The following is a 15742-nucleotide window of genomic DNA, read 5'->3' as shown; positions in this document are numbered from 1 at the left end:
AATAAACTATTTATACTAAACTAAAATATACTAAATATTTATGGTTCATTTTTAAAAAATATCAATAGCAAGTGTGTTTAAGCCATATTAATTATTTGTAATAAACTAATCAAATGCGGACATTTAAGTTACCCGGCCCTAAAAAATATCAAATATTTAACTTTTTTGCCCAATATTGTAGCATTTTCAAAATGTTTCCTATTTTTGTTTGTTTCCACCAGAGTTTGAAAGAACGCACTACCCTGACGTTTTTGCACGAGAAAGACTTGCTGCAAAAATAGATTTACCAGAAGCAAGAATACAGGTGAGTGAAAACAGGACAAACTAATGTACAAAAACAGGATGAATAGGCATCGTCAAATAATGCTTGTTTTTACAAGATTTTTGGCATGTAAACTATTGTTATGAAAACAACATTTTAGTTTTTAATAAATCAAGTAAATCTCTCCTTCAGAAGAAACAACAAAAATACTGATGACTCATCATTTCCATCCAGTCAGACGCTCTGTAGAATGAGAATGTCCCACACACTAAATCGATTTGTATCTGTCTAGTATCGCTATCACTATCAAGTATCTGTGATCTAAATGAATACATTTTACTTTATAAAATAAAACCAAAAAAAAAAACAAATTAGCATTCAAAGTTCCTGTTTCAACAGGAAATAAACCCCCATGTACAGTTGAAGTAAGAATTATTAGCTCCCCTTTGATTTTTTTCTTTTTTAAATATTTGCCAAATTATGATTTGAATTACTAGCCCCCCTGAATTATTAGCCAAAGTTTAATTGGCAGAGACCCCCCCTCCCACACCCATTTAATTTTTCCTCAATTCCTGTTTAACAGAGAGAAGATTTTTTTCAACACATTTCTAAACATAATAGTTTCAATAACTCATCTCTAATAACTGACTTATTTTATCTTTGCCATGATGACAGTAAATAATATTTTACTAGATATTTTTAAGACACTTCTATACAGCTTAAAGTGACATTTAAAGGCTTAACTAGGTTAATTAGGTTAACTAGGCAGGTTAGGGTAATTAGGCAAGTTATTGGATAACGATTGTTCTGTAGACTATCGAAAAAAAATTAGCTTAAAGGGGCTAATAATTTTGACCTTAAAATGTTTTTTTAAAAATGTAAAACTGCTTTTATTCTAGCCAAAATAAAACAAATAAGACTTTTTCCAGAAGAAAAAAAAATATCAGACATACTGTGAAAATTTCCTTGCTCTGTTAAACATCATTTGAGAAATATTTAAAAAAGAAAAAAAATTCAAAGTGGGGCTAATAATTCTGATGTCAAATGTACATCAGTTTACCATCAAATCCTCTGACCAATTAAATGCTCTCTAGTATCTAAGATGTCCCACCCCCTTAAAGATGCTATTACTATATGTGCTTGAGCTTGACCACTCTCACAGACAGAGCTGTTACAAAAAGGGGAGGAGTTACTATTTGCTCCACCCTGTCTTCATGTTTCAGTTGAGATTAGGTCAAACATCGAATAAAACTGCACATTTCAAAGCGCTTTAGGGACCTTTAAGCTCTATACTACTCTACAGGGTCTGTATTTCTATTACCTGCTCTATTTAATTATTGATAACCAATTAAACATAAATATGTACATTAAAATGGTTTAAAGAATGTTTATTTAATTGTTCATATTTCATAATATAAATATGTTATATTTCATGTTTCTGTAACACATTTATGCATTTGAGAAATTAAATTGCATAAAAAATCTATAAAACATTTGAAATTGAAAATAATGATATAGAAAAGTACCATATTTTCAGTAAAATAAAAATAATTTTATAAGTCTAAACCTTTCTACAATTAAGTAATTATTCTTGTTATTTTAAAATGTTATTTCATCTGTCAAAATTCAATATTTTTGTATAAAATATGTAGAGAGGTGCTCTTATTCTGCATAATATGGAAATCCTTATGGAAATCTATATGTATTTGAAAATTAAATCTGCAGCAAAATTGTCTATATATATAGATTCACACCAACTAAACAAAAATATGTGCATCCAGGTCTGGTTCTCAAACAGAAGAGCGAAATGGAGGAGGGAGGAAAAGTTAAGAAATCAAAGAAGACAAGCCAGTAATTCCTCAAGTCACATACCCATCAGCAGCAGCTTCAGCACAAGTGTCTATCAACCAATCCCTCAGCCCACAACGCCAGGTAAACGCTTGAAAATGATTGATAAGCAAATACTATTTTAATAAAGCAAACATTATTTAATCAAGTGCAAATTTGGGTTGACTGGGACATTGTTTTCCAGTCATCTCAATGGCAAAAGTGTCCCAATCTACTCGAATGCACCCACTACTTCTAATAAGCAAGATACTAAGTGTGCATTTTTATCCTTTAAACAGTATCCTTTACGTCAGGCTCCATGTTGGGCAGATCAGACACAGCTCTTACGAACACATACAGCGCCCTGCCACCAATGCCAAGCTTCACCATGGCCAACAACCTTCCTATGCAAGTACGTCCAGTTTGAGAGGATTAGTAATTTGATATTGCTGAGCGCTGTAAGGTCTTACGCAAGCGCAGCATACAGACAAGACTAGAAGGTTGTTTATGCGAGACATGAGTGTTGTTGACAGGTTTGCCCTTCTTACCCTCTTCACAGCCCAGCCAGACCTCATCCTACTCCTGCATGTTGCCCACTAGTCCTTCAGTAAACGGGCGGAGCTATGACACATACACACCCCCGCACATGCAGGCGCATATGAACAGCCAATCAATGGCCGCCTCGGGCACAACCTCAACGGGTAAGAGAATTTGCATTTGAATTTGCATAAAATAAAATAAAAAAATAAAAAAATAATAAAAAAAAATTAAAATCTGAATATTGAACTTTTTAAAATTTAAATTAATAATATATTTACAAAATAATAATTATTTTTTTTTGCTACAATGTGCACTATCAAGAAACATGCTCTAAGAAATGTAAACGTAAAATGTAAAACCTAAACATTCTGCATTTACATTTATTAAATTTTGAATTTAAAAAATCCTAAAATATTTATGCATTTTCTTTAACAATTACATAATATGACAAGCTTAATTATTAATATTAAAGTGGTTTAAAAATATTTATATTTAGTAATATAAATAATATTTATTTTTTTGAGAATCAAATTACATAAAAAGACAAGCTTCAAAACAATTGAATTTGAAAATGATGAACTAGAAAAGTGCCATTCAGTAACTTTTTTAGTAAAATGGTCTATACGTGTAAACTTTTCTACATTTAGCTATTTATTCATTTTTTGTTATTTTAAAATGTTTTTTTATATTTCATGATGCCTCATTTTTGGTAAAATATATTGCGTGATAATCTTATGCTTCATAATATGGAAATCCTTATTAATTAAAAATTTGAAAATGAAAAATGTAGTAATTGTAATAAGTTCTTTGCTTTTAAAAAATATGTAAACAATATGTAAAAAAAAAAATACATACATATATATTCAATTGCTGTTATAGCATGAAAACATATGAGTATATAATAATTTATGAATCTTAAAACTTTTTGCACTTTTTAAAATATTGACAGATTTGTAAAAAAAATTAAATATAATAAAAATAATTCAAATGTAATGAAGGCTTTTACAAAAAAATAAATAAATAAAGAAATATTTTGGTGGTTCATTCCGCTGTGGCGACCCCAGATTAATGAAGGGACTAAGCCGAAGAGAAAACAAATGAATAAATATTTTTAAAAGCCGTAATTACATTCAGATAAATAATATTTAATAATTATAAATATGTAAAAGCCTTCAATACATTTTGTTTTAAAAAAACAAAAAATGTTAATAAATAAATAAATACATACATATTTGTAAAACCCTTCATTACATTTAGATAAATAATAAAAATAAACAAATCAATAAATATTTTTAGAAGCCTTAATTACATTTAGATAAAAAAAAAAAAAAAAAATAAATAAATAAATAAATAAATATTTGTAAAAGGCTTCATTACATTTAGATAAAAAAGTGAAATAAATAAATAAATATTTGTAAAAACCTTCATTATATTTAGTTAAAAAAAAACATTTACTATGCAACGTATGTATGAGTGTATGTGCTAATCAACACAAAATGAGGAGTCTAATTATTTCTACAATCTTTCCTTATGCCACAGGTTTAATCTCACCTGGAGTGTCTGTACCCGTTCAAGTGCCAGGCAGTGAACCAGACATGTCCCAATACTGGCCCAGACTACAGTGAGAACGCGACGCACAAGAACAAAAAAGGAAATCAGAGGAGAGAAAAAAAAAAAAAGAGAAGCTCCTTCACCTCCTGATGTCTCTCGGCTACAAGACAGGGGTGTTCAGCAGTATTTCACCACAGAAGGAAAGGAGGAGACTCTAAAGGACCTCTTTTTTTGTACGGGGATAGTGCCACTTCTCTATCATTCTTTGGACACAAAGACTTGAAGAATAAAAGAGAACAGACTTCTGTAAAGTGCCCGGTATTATATCGTAAAAAAATCTGTTTTTCAGTTTCCAACCTAAGTCATTTTGATGTATTTGTACATGTAATGGCCAATTGTATGTTATGACAAAAAAAGGAAAAAAAAATTTTTTTTTTTGAACAACCGTGGATGGACTGTCAGTAGACCATATTGATGACTCATCCTGCACTGCAAAGATTTTTATCCAATCAGACGCTCTCTAGAACGAGAATGTCCTGGCCACTGAAAACACCTGCAGCTGACTATCAAATTGCTGAATACATTTGGCTTTTATAAGACCAAACTAAAAAAGGAAAAGAAACAACATTGTAATTTGGCCTTGAATCGGTTAACGGAGGAACATTTGTGCAGGTTTTACTCATCATTTTCTCATTTGCCGCTTATATCAAGAACTTCTGCCCATTTCTGTTTCAAGCGTGGACCTGTAGTAACAAAACGATCTCTGTAATCTTTTCGAGATGAACAAACACAGCAACAGAGTTTCAGAGGAAGCCAGTCCAGAATTAGCATTTTTTTTTCAGAGCTTGCAGGTGAAAGTGAGCTGTTTTTGTTGCTGAACCGGAGGAGGAAAATGTTTGGTAGCTTAAAAACGGTAGATTGTGTCTTCGATATAATTCAGTTTTGTTTATGTCAAAATGTAAGTATTTGTCTTCCCTAGAAGTCTCGCAGAACAATTTCTATAATAAAATTAATTCCATTTTATAATTCTCTGAATGTTCAATGCAGGCATGCTTTTCACAGAGGGACACTTTTTAAATGTCATTAACAATGATGCACAGTGCTCAGCATGATTGAGTACACCCCATTTTAAAAATGAATATTTTTATACATTTGTCAGTAAATACAGGCAATGTATTTTAGTAAATTTAAACAAAACAGATTTAATAAACAGATATATTTATTAAAATAATATTTTACTCACCAAACTGAAAGATAATACAATTAAGTTCAAGCAAAATAATGCAAAAAAAAAACAAAAACTACAAACTACAAAATTTCAAGTAAAATTTTGAAATTTTTTGCTTCTCTTGATTTCAACCAACTAAAAATAATTGAAAATATATATTTCAATGTATCTTATAGATTTATTGTTGTAAATTATTATTTATTATTAGTTGTAAGTTACATAATATGACGCCTATATTTCAACAGTTTCTCTAATGCTCCAGGTTTGTCCTTCAATAAGTCTCCTATTTAATTTTACCCAATTAATTTAGTTAAAAGCATTCTCAAATAGAAAAATAAAACTATTTTTCCTGGGTATTTACAGCAATTAGAAAGTGAAATTCAGAAACTTTCAATACCTTTTTTAAGACTCTTTCCATACATGTTAAAACCTCATTGTCACTTTAGGTTTCACCCAGTAACATTGGCAATGTTTTAATGTACAGTATATGTACTGAATATATAACTGTTATAATAACTGATTGTAAGAAACTAATCCTAAACTAAAACATTATGCATATATCGAATAAAAATGATAATTGGTGCCTATAGAACTGCAGGATTTTATCAACTCCTTAAACGATACAGCAGCCCAATATTCAGATAAAATTCAGGCAAACTTTAGCATACAACTATACATTGTAGAATCAAAAATGATACAAAATTAAATACCTTGTAAAAAGACTTTTTAATACTTTTTAAGGGCCTTAAATTTCTCAAAATTAATGTATCAACTTTTAATACTTTTTAAGACCCCGCAGACACCCTGAATTCATAGGAAAAATACAAATAAACTAGTGAATTGTCCATCTTTCAAATGATTGAAATTAAAAACACATAATCTTTAGCATTTTGTTTTTCATTTAAATTAACTGTTTATACCAGTCATTAATGTTAGTTTCTCTGGACATCTGATGTATAGTTATGTGCTTGAGTGAAATGTCATTTTAATTTTATTGCACACACATGTGAAAGCTACATAAATGAAACAATAATAATTATATTTATATAGTGTGTTTCTGGACACTCAAAGCACTTTACACACTGGGTGGAAGCCAGTGATGTAAAGTAACAAATTACAAATACTCAAATGACTGTAATTAAGTAGTTTTTCTCAGAAAATGTAATTTACTAAGTAGTTTTAAAAATGTGTACTTTTACTTTCCCTTGAGTACAGTTTTTGTGCAGTATTAGTGCTTTTACTCCACTACCTTCCTTCATCCTGCAGTCACTACACCTGACAAATAAATGTCAGTATTTTACTTTAATATGAGGTTGGTTTAAGATGTTAACTTGACGTTGGATTTGGGTCAGTTTTTAACCCAACCTAAAATTAACCAAATATCAATGTCATTTGACGTTGTTATTGGACATCAAAATAACAATGTCATTAGACGCTGGCTAGACATTAAATTTTGGTCACCTGACATCACAACTTAAATCTAAGCTAATATTAACATCTTATAATGTCATGTGCCTGATGGCCAATAACTAAATGCACTACAGATTGTAACGTTTACACACATCCACAAAACTCATGTAAATGCATCAGCTTTTTACAGCCTAATACTCACTACTGTTGCATACTTTTGAAAGGTTAACTTTTTACTCTTACTTTGAGTAATATTCAGATACTGATGCTTTTCAGATTCTGATACTGATCATATTCAGATACTGATACTTGCTACTCACACTACATTTTTAGGCAAATGGTACTTTTACTTATGCATGATTTTTCAGAACTCTTTTCACCACTGGTGGAAACTCCTCATCCAAACAATCCAAAATATTTCAGCATTTTTCTGGGGTTCAATATAAACCTTTTAAATATGAAGAGTAATAGTAATGATAGTAATCCAAATTAATTACATACACACAAACATACAGTTGCAATCAGAACTATTAAACCTCCTTTTAATTTCTTTTTCTTTTTAAAAAATATTTCCCAAATGATGTTTAACAAAGCAAGGTAATTTTCACAGTATGTCTGATAATATGTTTAACATTTGTTTTATTTCAGCATGAATAAAAGCAGTTTTTATTTTTTTTAATAATTTTATTTTTTTTATTTTAGGGTCAAAGTGATTAGCCTCTTTAAGCTGTCTTTTTTTTAGTCTACAGAACAAACCATCGTTATACAATGACTAGCCTAGTTAACCTAGTTAAGCCTTTAAATGTCACTTTAAGCTGTATAGAAGTGTCTTGGAAAATATCTAGTCAAATATTATTTACTGTCATCATGGCAAAAACAAAATAAATCAGTTGTTAGAGATGAGTTATTAAAACTATCATGTTTAGGAATGTGTTGAATTTTTTTTCTCTCCATTAAACAGAAATTGGAGAAAAAAACAAACAGGGGGCTAATAATTAAGAGGGGCTAATAATTCTGTTTGCAATTGTATATTCATATGTAGAAAAGGAAAAAGGTGTGACATTCGATAAAGAAACATTCAAAAAAATAACTATATGAAAACAGCAAAGTATCTAACAAAAATAAACTCCTGTAATTGTTTACTTTAAAGAAAAGCATAAAAACAACAGATTTAATCTTACCAGTATGTGTAAGGAATGATTGCAGGGTAAAGTCTGTTATTTTGCCCCCTCGGGAGACCCAGCAGGGAGGGAAATATAGAGATGAATCCTTACAGCAGAAAACGGTCAGGTACGAGAGACTGGGATTGGCCTGTTCATCACGTACAGAAAATACAACAAAAATTAGAAACAGCACAAACAACACATAAAAAGATTAAATGATACAGTATACTGGAAAATGTATGTAATTTGCATTCGACTGCCCTTTATAATGTAAATTAATGGAAATGAAAATCATCTAAGTTTTCTTGGGTGTAATTAGTAAGATTTAAACTGATGGCGAAGGCAGCAAAAAGAAATAGAGAACTAAACTTTAGGTTGTTGTTTTTAAATGACTGTTATATTTATGAATCGACTTTGCTAAACATAAAATGCATGATTAAATTGAACTGTAAATCCGCAGTCTGTTAATATCAATTTGGTATAGGAGTTTAAGAAGCAGGAGATCATTTAACTCAATGAATTATTAATGGAATTAGACAGTGCAGATAATATGCATATTGTAGAGCCTTTGTAAAATTCAGATTTATCAAATACAATCCAGTAAATTTGACAAGCAGATTTGACAGCTATTACAGTATGTATACCAGGACAGTATACAAACATGTTATATCATTCAAGTTAATAACACAGACAGACAGGCAGGCAGACAGGGACAGACAGACAGGCAGACAGGCATGCAGATAGATAGACAGAACAAATGTTATCATGAATGATGAAATGACTCAATGAATGAACAAACAACATATAGATAGAAAGAGATTTCGAATTAAAAGATAGGTAGAGATAGACAGACAACAAATTAATGAACAGAAAAAACAAACGATCAAATTAATCAACAAAAGTGAACAAATTAGAACAATGAAAGATCAAATAAATGAATGAATGAATGAATGAATGAATAAACGAATGAACGAACGAACGAACGAATGAACGAACGAACAGACGAACGGACGGACGAACTAATGAATGAATGAACGAACAGATGAATGAATGAATTAATTAATTAATGAATTTTATCTTAAAGGACAAAACTTAAATGACTAACATACAACCAACAGGTAGACAAGATAATAATAAATGCTATCATGAATGATGAAATGAATGGATTGAATGAACAAACAAATGAGCAGATGAAGAAACAAATTAACAGATAAGATAGACTGACAGACTGACAGACAGAATAATAAAAGATCAAACAAACTGATGGATGGATGGCTGGATATTCTATCTTAAGTAAAGACATTTTGAAATTATGAAACAGATACAACGTATAGATGTAACGTATACAACCAGAGACAGATAGATACAACAAAAGTTATCACAAATGAATGAATAAATGAATGAATAAACGAATGAACAAAAGAACAAACAAATGAACGAACGAACAAACAAACAATCGACTATAAAACCAAAAGACAATAAAATGAGCAATTTAATTTATAAACATGAATGAATGAGCAAACAAGTGACTGACAGACAGACAGACAAACTGTATGACAGCAGAATAAAACAGACATTAGAATAAAAGTGTTAATGAGCAATCAAATAAATAAAAAATGTAAATAAATGAACAAAGGAACAAGCAAATGTGTGAATCAATGAACAAATGAATGAACAATAAACAAACAAAAAAGTGAACTAACGATTGTACGACCAAAATACAGATAGCAGAAAAAAATTAATAATTAAATTGATAAAATATGTAAATAAACTGACAAATATGTGAACAAGTGATTTTATAGATGAATGAGGAATTGAATGAATAAGCAAACACACAACCAAAAGACATAGATGAACAAAACAATAAAAAGCAAACAATAATGAAATAAATAAAAAGAATAAAAGTGTGTAAAACTATAGTCAATTTAATAAATGTGTGAATGAATGAACAAGTGAACAAACAAATGTGAGAATAAATGAAAAAATTAACAAACATGAGAAAAAATGTACAAACATGAGAATGAATGAACAAATCAACAAACAAACGTGTGAATGAATGAACAAATCAACAAACAAACATGTGAATGAATGAACAAATCAACAAACAAACGTGTGAATGAATGAACAAATCAACAAACAAACGTGTTAATGAATGAACAAATCAACAAACAAACGTGTGAATGAATGAACAAATCAACAAACAAACGTGTGAATGAATGAACAAATCAACAAACAAACGTGTGAATGAATGAACAAATCAACAAACATGAGAATTAATGAAAAACTGAACAAACATGAAAACAAATGAACAAACAAACGTGAGAACAAATGAACACATGAACAAACAAATAAAACATGTGACTGAATAATCAAATAAACAAAGGTGAGAACGAATGACTAAATGAACAAACAAATGTGAAAACGAATGAACAAACAAACAAACAAACGTGAGAACAAACGCACAAACAAATGTGTGAAGGAATAAACAAATGAACTAACAAGCATGTGAAGGCATGAACAAATGAACAAACAAATGAACAAACAAACGTGTGAATGAATGAACAAACAACTGAACAAACAAACGTGTGAATGAATGTACACATGAACAAATGTGTAAATTAATGAACAAATGAACAAACAAACATGTGAATGAATAAAAAAATGAACAAACAAACGTGTAAATGAATGAACACATAAACAAACAAACGTGTGACCAAATGAACAAACATGTTAATAAATGAACAAATGAACAAACAAATGTGTGATGGAATGAACAAATGAACAAACAAATGTGAAAATAAATAAACAAATGAACAAACATACATGAGAATGAATGAACAAATGAACAAACAAACATGAAAACGATTTGACAAATGAAAAAACGTGAGAACAAAATGAACAAGCAAATGTGTGAAGGAATGAACAAACAAACGTGAAGGAATGAACAGATGAACAAACAAACATGTGAACAAACAACTGACAGACTGACGGACAGAAAAATAGAATGAAAAATAGAACAAACAAACATTTGAACAAACAATTCAACAACAACAAAAACAGATCAATAAATGCATAGATCAGATAATAAAATGAATGACAAAACAAGCAGACAAATTATTACACAACCAATAAAGAGATACATGAAAAAACACACACATAGCAGCTAGCTTTTAAAGTTAGCTCAAGTTTGAGTCATTGACGTATGAACGCTGGTCAGAATCAGCGTGTGGTGTTTTTTTTCTCCTCAGTGAACTTGTGTGTTCCGCCTCCAGCGATCACTTTTAACCCGCTTGGAAATGGAAACCCCAGAAATGTCTGCTCTGTGTTCATGGCTCTGAGAGTTTGAGCTGATCTGCTTATATGTTTTTAGTCACAGGAGAAGCTGAGAGGTAAAAGACTCCTCTGAACCAGACTGAGAAACAAACAACAACAGACCTTTTCTTGAGGTTCATTTGTGAAGGATTTCAGAGTAGAATAAGAACAAAAGGCCGTGAAGAGGCACAGTTCTGGCCGTGTGTGTTTTTTTTTTTTTTTTTTTTTTGCACACATGAGCTGTGATGCTCACCCGGGTGACAAAAGGTCAAGTTCAGCTGGTGACATTTCATGTATTCAGTCTCTCTTCCTCTGCTTATCATTTCTTATACTCATTTCTGATACTAGTATTCAGCTTAAAGTGCAATTTAAAGGCTTAACTAAGTTAATTAAGTTAGTTATGCAAGGGGTAATTTGGCAAGTCTTGTATAACAGTGATTTGTTCTGTGGAAAATAAAACAAAAAATGCTTAAGGTGGCTAATAATATTAAGCTTAAAATAAAAAGTAATTAATAAATAATTAAAAATAAAAAACTATATATTAATTCAATTAAAATAATAATAACGATGATAATGATAAATCAACATAAGGTTTAGTTATTTAATATAATAGATAGTTATATATCATAATATACTAATATATAAACATTAATAAAGAAGAACAACTAGCAAACTAATTATATTATATTATATTATATTATATTATATTATATTATATTATAATATATTATATTATATTATATTATAGAGCGGAATAAACCGCCAACTTATCCAGCAAGTTTTTTACGCAATAAAATATAATATAATAAAATATAATATAATATATCAATGGTCTCCACATGAATAGGGACAAAAGTGAGTATTTTCGGATGATCAGTTTAAAATAACTGCACTTATCAGAAGCTCACACCTTGTTTTGGTGAAGTGCTTGCAGAGGAAATCCAGGTGCTGCTGCTCCTGCTTCTGCACTGAATCAAATGCCAGGCTGATTCTCACACCAGCAGCACAGGATAAAGCTGAGAGGAGGCAAAAAAAAAAAAAAAAAAAACACCAATGAAAGGGAGATGTGTGTCCCCGTTCTGCAGTCGAGGAGCATTTAAATATGACAGGACACAATTATGCTTGGCTGCAGATGCGTTCACTCTGTTGTGATTCGACTTTCTGAAGGGTCTTTGCGCCGCAGACCCCGACAATAGAGTTAATGCAGCTGTGTTTGAAATGATGAACACAAAGGAAACGAGGCGAGAAGACAAAGATGATAAAAAAAAAAACACAACCAGAATCCAGCAGAACCAACCAGTGAACAAATTCTGTTGCTGGCATTTAAAAGTCTGTAGTGTAGACTGTAAGAGAATGCTCCTAATGTGCATTATCAAAAAAAAAAAAAAAATGATTAAAATTATTTTTAAAAACAAGCATGAGTATACAAAATGTAGATGTTATTTATGTTTATACAATATGTTAATTAAAATTATGAATGTGTAACTCACATATAAAATAAAAATATAAAATATTATTTCTGTTATTATTTTAAATATTTATTTTCATGTTTTGCAGCTTTTACAATAATAAGAACGATAATAGTAATAATGAAAACAACAACAATAATATTAATAATAGTAATAATAATAATAGTAAAATTAACACTACTACTACTAATAATAGTAATATTATTAATTGTAATAATAATAATAATAATAATAATAGTAATAATAATAATAATAATAACAATACTACTACCACTACTACTACTAATAAGAGTAATAATAATAATAACGGTAATAATAATAAGAATAAGAATAAAAATAATAATATTATTAATAATAGTAATATTGATAATGATAATAATACTACTACTAATAATAAAATTTATAATAATATTACAAATAATATGAATAATGTTAATAATAATAATAATAATAATAATATTAATAATATTGATAATAATAATAATATTAATAGTGACAAAATAATATTATTAATAATAATAACAATTATAATAATAGTAAATAATTAATAATTAGTAAAATAATTAGTTTCTTTATTAATCCAAGGTTGCCACAGCGCAATGAACCCCCAACTTATCCATCATGTTTTAGCAAGTGGATGCCCTTCAAGCTGCAACCCATCACTGGGAAACATCCACATACACTCATTCACAAACACACTACGGACAATTCACTATTCAATTCACCTGTAACACATGTCTTTGGACTTGTGGGGGAAACCAGAGCACCCGGAGGAAACCCACACCAACAAGGGGACAACATGCAAACTCCCCATAGAGAAATGCTAACTGACCCAGCCGAGGCTCGAACCAGTGACCTTCTTGCTGTGAAGCGATCGTGCTACCCACTGCGCCACCGCATCACCCTATAGTCTAATATAGTATAGCAAAAATAATAGTAAAAAACTGAAAAAAACTCTGATATATATACAGACCCACATATTTGCACATGCACATATTAAATATGTATATATATACATTGTAATATTTTAATTTAGAATTTAAAATAATAAAAACTTTAATTTCAGATTTTTAAAATTTTTATAAATTATTTTAATAAAATGAAAATGTCGAAAATGTGAAAGTTCATATTGCAGTTTTCATAATATTAAAATATAAAATAAATGAATAAATAAAATGAAAGATTCCCAGTGTAGTACCCCACCTCATATATAACATCTGAATTAGGCCCATCAGCGAATAATCCTTTGTATATGATTTAATAAAAGAGAAAAAGAAGAAAAGACAGAAACAGCGACTCATTAGACCAAATGAGCTTTTGTAATGACAGTTTGTTCCATCAAAATGCTATTAGTCTGGTGGGAGTCTTTCCAAAGAACGCCCTGTGCGTAAACCCAGAAAGTGTAAAGAAGGGTTATCAGTCTGTCTGAGAGGGGGGAAAAGACAAGAGGCTGCAATAACACTTCAGCATCGCCTTGTATGAGTGTGTGTATCCTTTGCCTGCCAGTGCTTTATACTGAAGCTTGTAATTTAGAGTAATAGCCACTTCACACGTCTTCAAAAACCCCAAACCCTTCTCTCAGTGCTGACCAAACACTGCCACTTATCGCTCTTTAATGAACGAGTGCAGATCAGCTTTATTGAGAGGCTCTGAAGAGACACTTCAGCTCACCTAAAGCAAGAGAATCCAGATTTTAGTTCAGTCCATGTCTCTCTACATCTACTGAGAATACAGAGTTTGGGTTATATTTATACAATCCTGGTTGAAGCAATAATATTAAAATGTTTGCTAAAATAAAACGTAGAGTTTGTCATGAGAAAGACTGACGAGCTAGCACATATCTAGTATTTGTGGCACATTGTTAGCATAACTGTTGTCTTACACCACATTTGCCACATTTTATCACATTGCTAGCATTTTGTGTTGCTAGCATTTTAAATAATTGCTGATAATTTAGCCAACTGTTAACATTTTTCTTTTTTAGTCAATTGCTAGCATAATTGGAACTGTCGGCATGTTTTAAAACATTGTTAGCATTTTATGTTTATAATATTTTTTATATATTTTTAAATTGTTGATGTTTAAACATATTCTTAACATTTCTTCCTTGTTAAATCAACTGCTAGTGTAATTGGAACTGTAGCTGTACCAACATAAATAGCAAAACTGTAGCTACCAAAATGTTTTAAAACATTACTAGCACCTTAAGTGTTGCTAGCATTTTTTTTATATATATATTTTAAGTAGTTGACAATTTAGCTAATTGTAGATTTAGTCAATGGCTTTTGATATATTTTTAAACATTTTTGATGTTTTAACATATTGTTAACATTTCTTCCTTGTCTAGTCAACTGCTAGCATAATTGGAACTGTAGCATTGCTGTCAACATGTTATAAGACATTGTTAGCATCTTATGTGTTGCTAGTATTTTCAATATATTTTAGATGTTGACAATATGGCCAATCGTTAAAATTTCTTCTTTTTTTGGCTGTTGCTAGCATACTTGGAACTAGCGGCATGTTTTAAAGCATTGTTAGCATAAATGGAGCTGTGAACATGTCTTAACTCATAGTTAGCATTTTGTGTTGATAATATTTTTTAAATATATTTATAAATTGTTGCATTCTAACATATTATTACCATTTCTTCCTTGTTTAGTCAATTGCTAGCATAATTGGAACTGTCAGCATGTTTTAAACTTTGCTAACATTTTATTTATAATATTTTGAAAGTGTTGATGTTTTACCATATTGTTAACATTTCTTCCTTGTTAAATCATCTGCTAGCATAATTGAAACTGTAGCTGTACCAAGATAAAAAGCAAAAATGTAGCTACCAAGATGTTTTAAAACATTATTATCATCTAATGTGTTGCTAGCATTACCTTTTGTATATTTTAAGTTGTTGACGATATAGCCAATTGTTACCATTTATTCTTTTTTAGCAATTACAGTACTTGCATAATTGGGACTGTTGCCG

At 30.0% G+C, this 15742-nt stretch overlaps 2 protein-coding genes across 84 annotated transcripts in view; one reads left to right on the top strand and one right to left on the bottom strand.

The window, feature by feature from the left end:
- The window catches only part of pax6a (paired box 6a), an 82267-nt gene extending 77061 nt beyond the window's left edge, over positions 1 to 5206 (top strand). For 49 of the 50 annotated variants that reach the window (XM_073941717.1, XM_073941703.1, XM_073941697.1 and 46 more), the window contains 5 exons: positions 222 to 304; positions 2044 to 2194; positions 2389 to 2501; positions 2649 to 2790; positions 4169 to 5206. In XM_073941717.1, the coding sequence (XP_073797818.1) occupies positions 222 to 304; positions 2044 to 2194; positions 2389 to 2501; positions 2649 to 2790; positions 4169 to 4254 (575 nt within the window). In that variant the 3' untranslated portion in view covers positions 4255 to 5206. 50 annotated transcript variants of the gene reach the window in all.
- The window catches only part of dnajc24 (DnaJ (Hsp40) homolog, subfamily C, member 24), a 276223-nt gene that overhangs the window by 111747 nt on the left and 148734 nt on the right, over positions 1 to 15742 (bottom strand). For 22 of the 34 annotated variants that reach the window (XM_073941886.1, XM_073941897.1, XM_073941887.1 and 19 more), the window contains 2 exons: positions 12204 to 12309; positions 8000 to 8129 (listed from right to left, as the gene is read on the bottom strand). The gene's annotated coding sequence lies outside the window, so the exon portion shown is untranslated. Of the gene's footprint in view, positions 1 to 7390; positions 8130 to 12203; positions 12310 to 15742 lie in introns of those variants that run through there. The other 12 variants (XM_073941906.1, XM_073941874.1, XM_073941889.1 and 9 more) reach the window with 4 other exon arrangements.

The sequence above is a fragment of the Danio rerio genome, chromosome 25, assembly GCF_049306965.1.
Source record: "Danio rerio strain Tuebingen ecotype United States chromosome 25, GRCz12tu, whole genome shotgun sequence".
In the NCBI taxonomy this organism is placed as follows: domain Eukaryota; kingdom Metazoa; phylum Chordata; class Actinopteri; order Cypriniformes; family Danionidae; genus Danio; species Danio rerio.
Note: the sequence above shows the minus strand (reverse complement) of the source record. Positions and strands in the feature narration are given on the sequence as shown.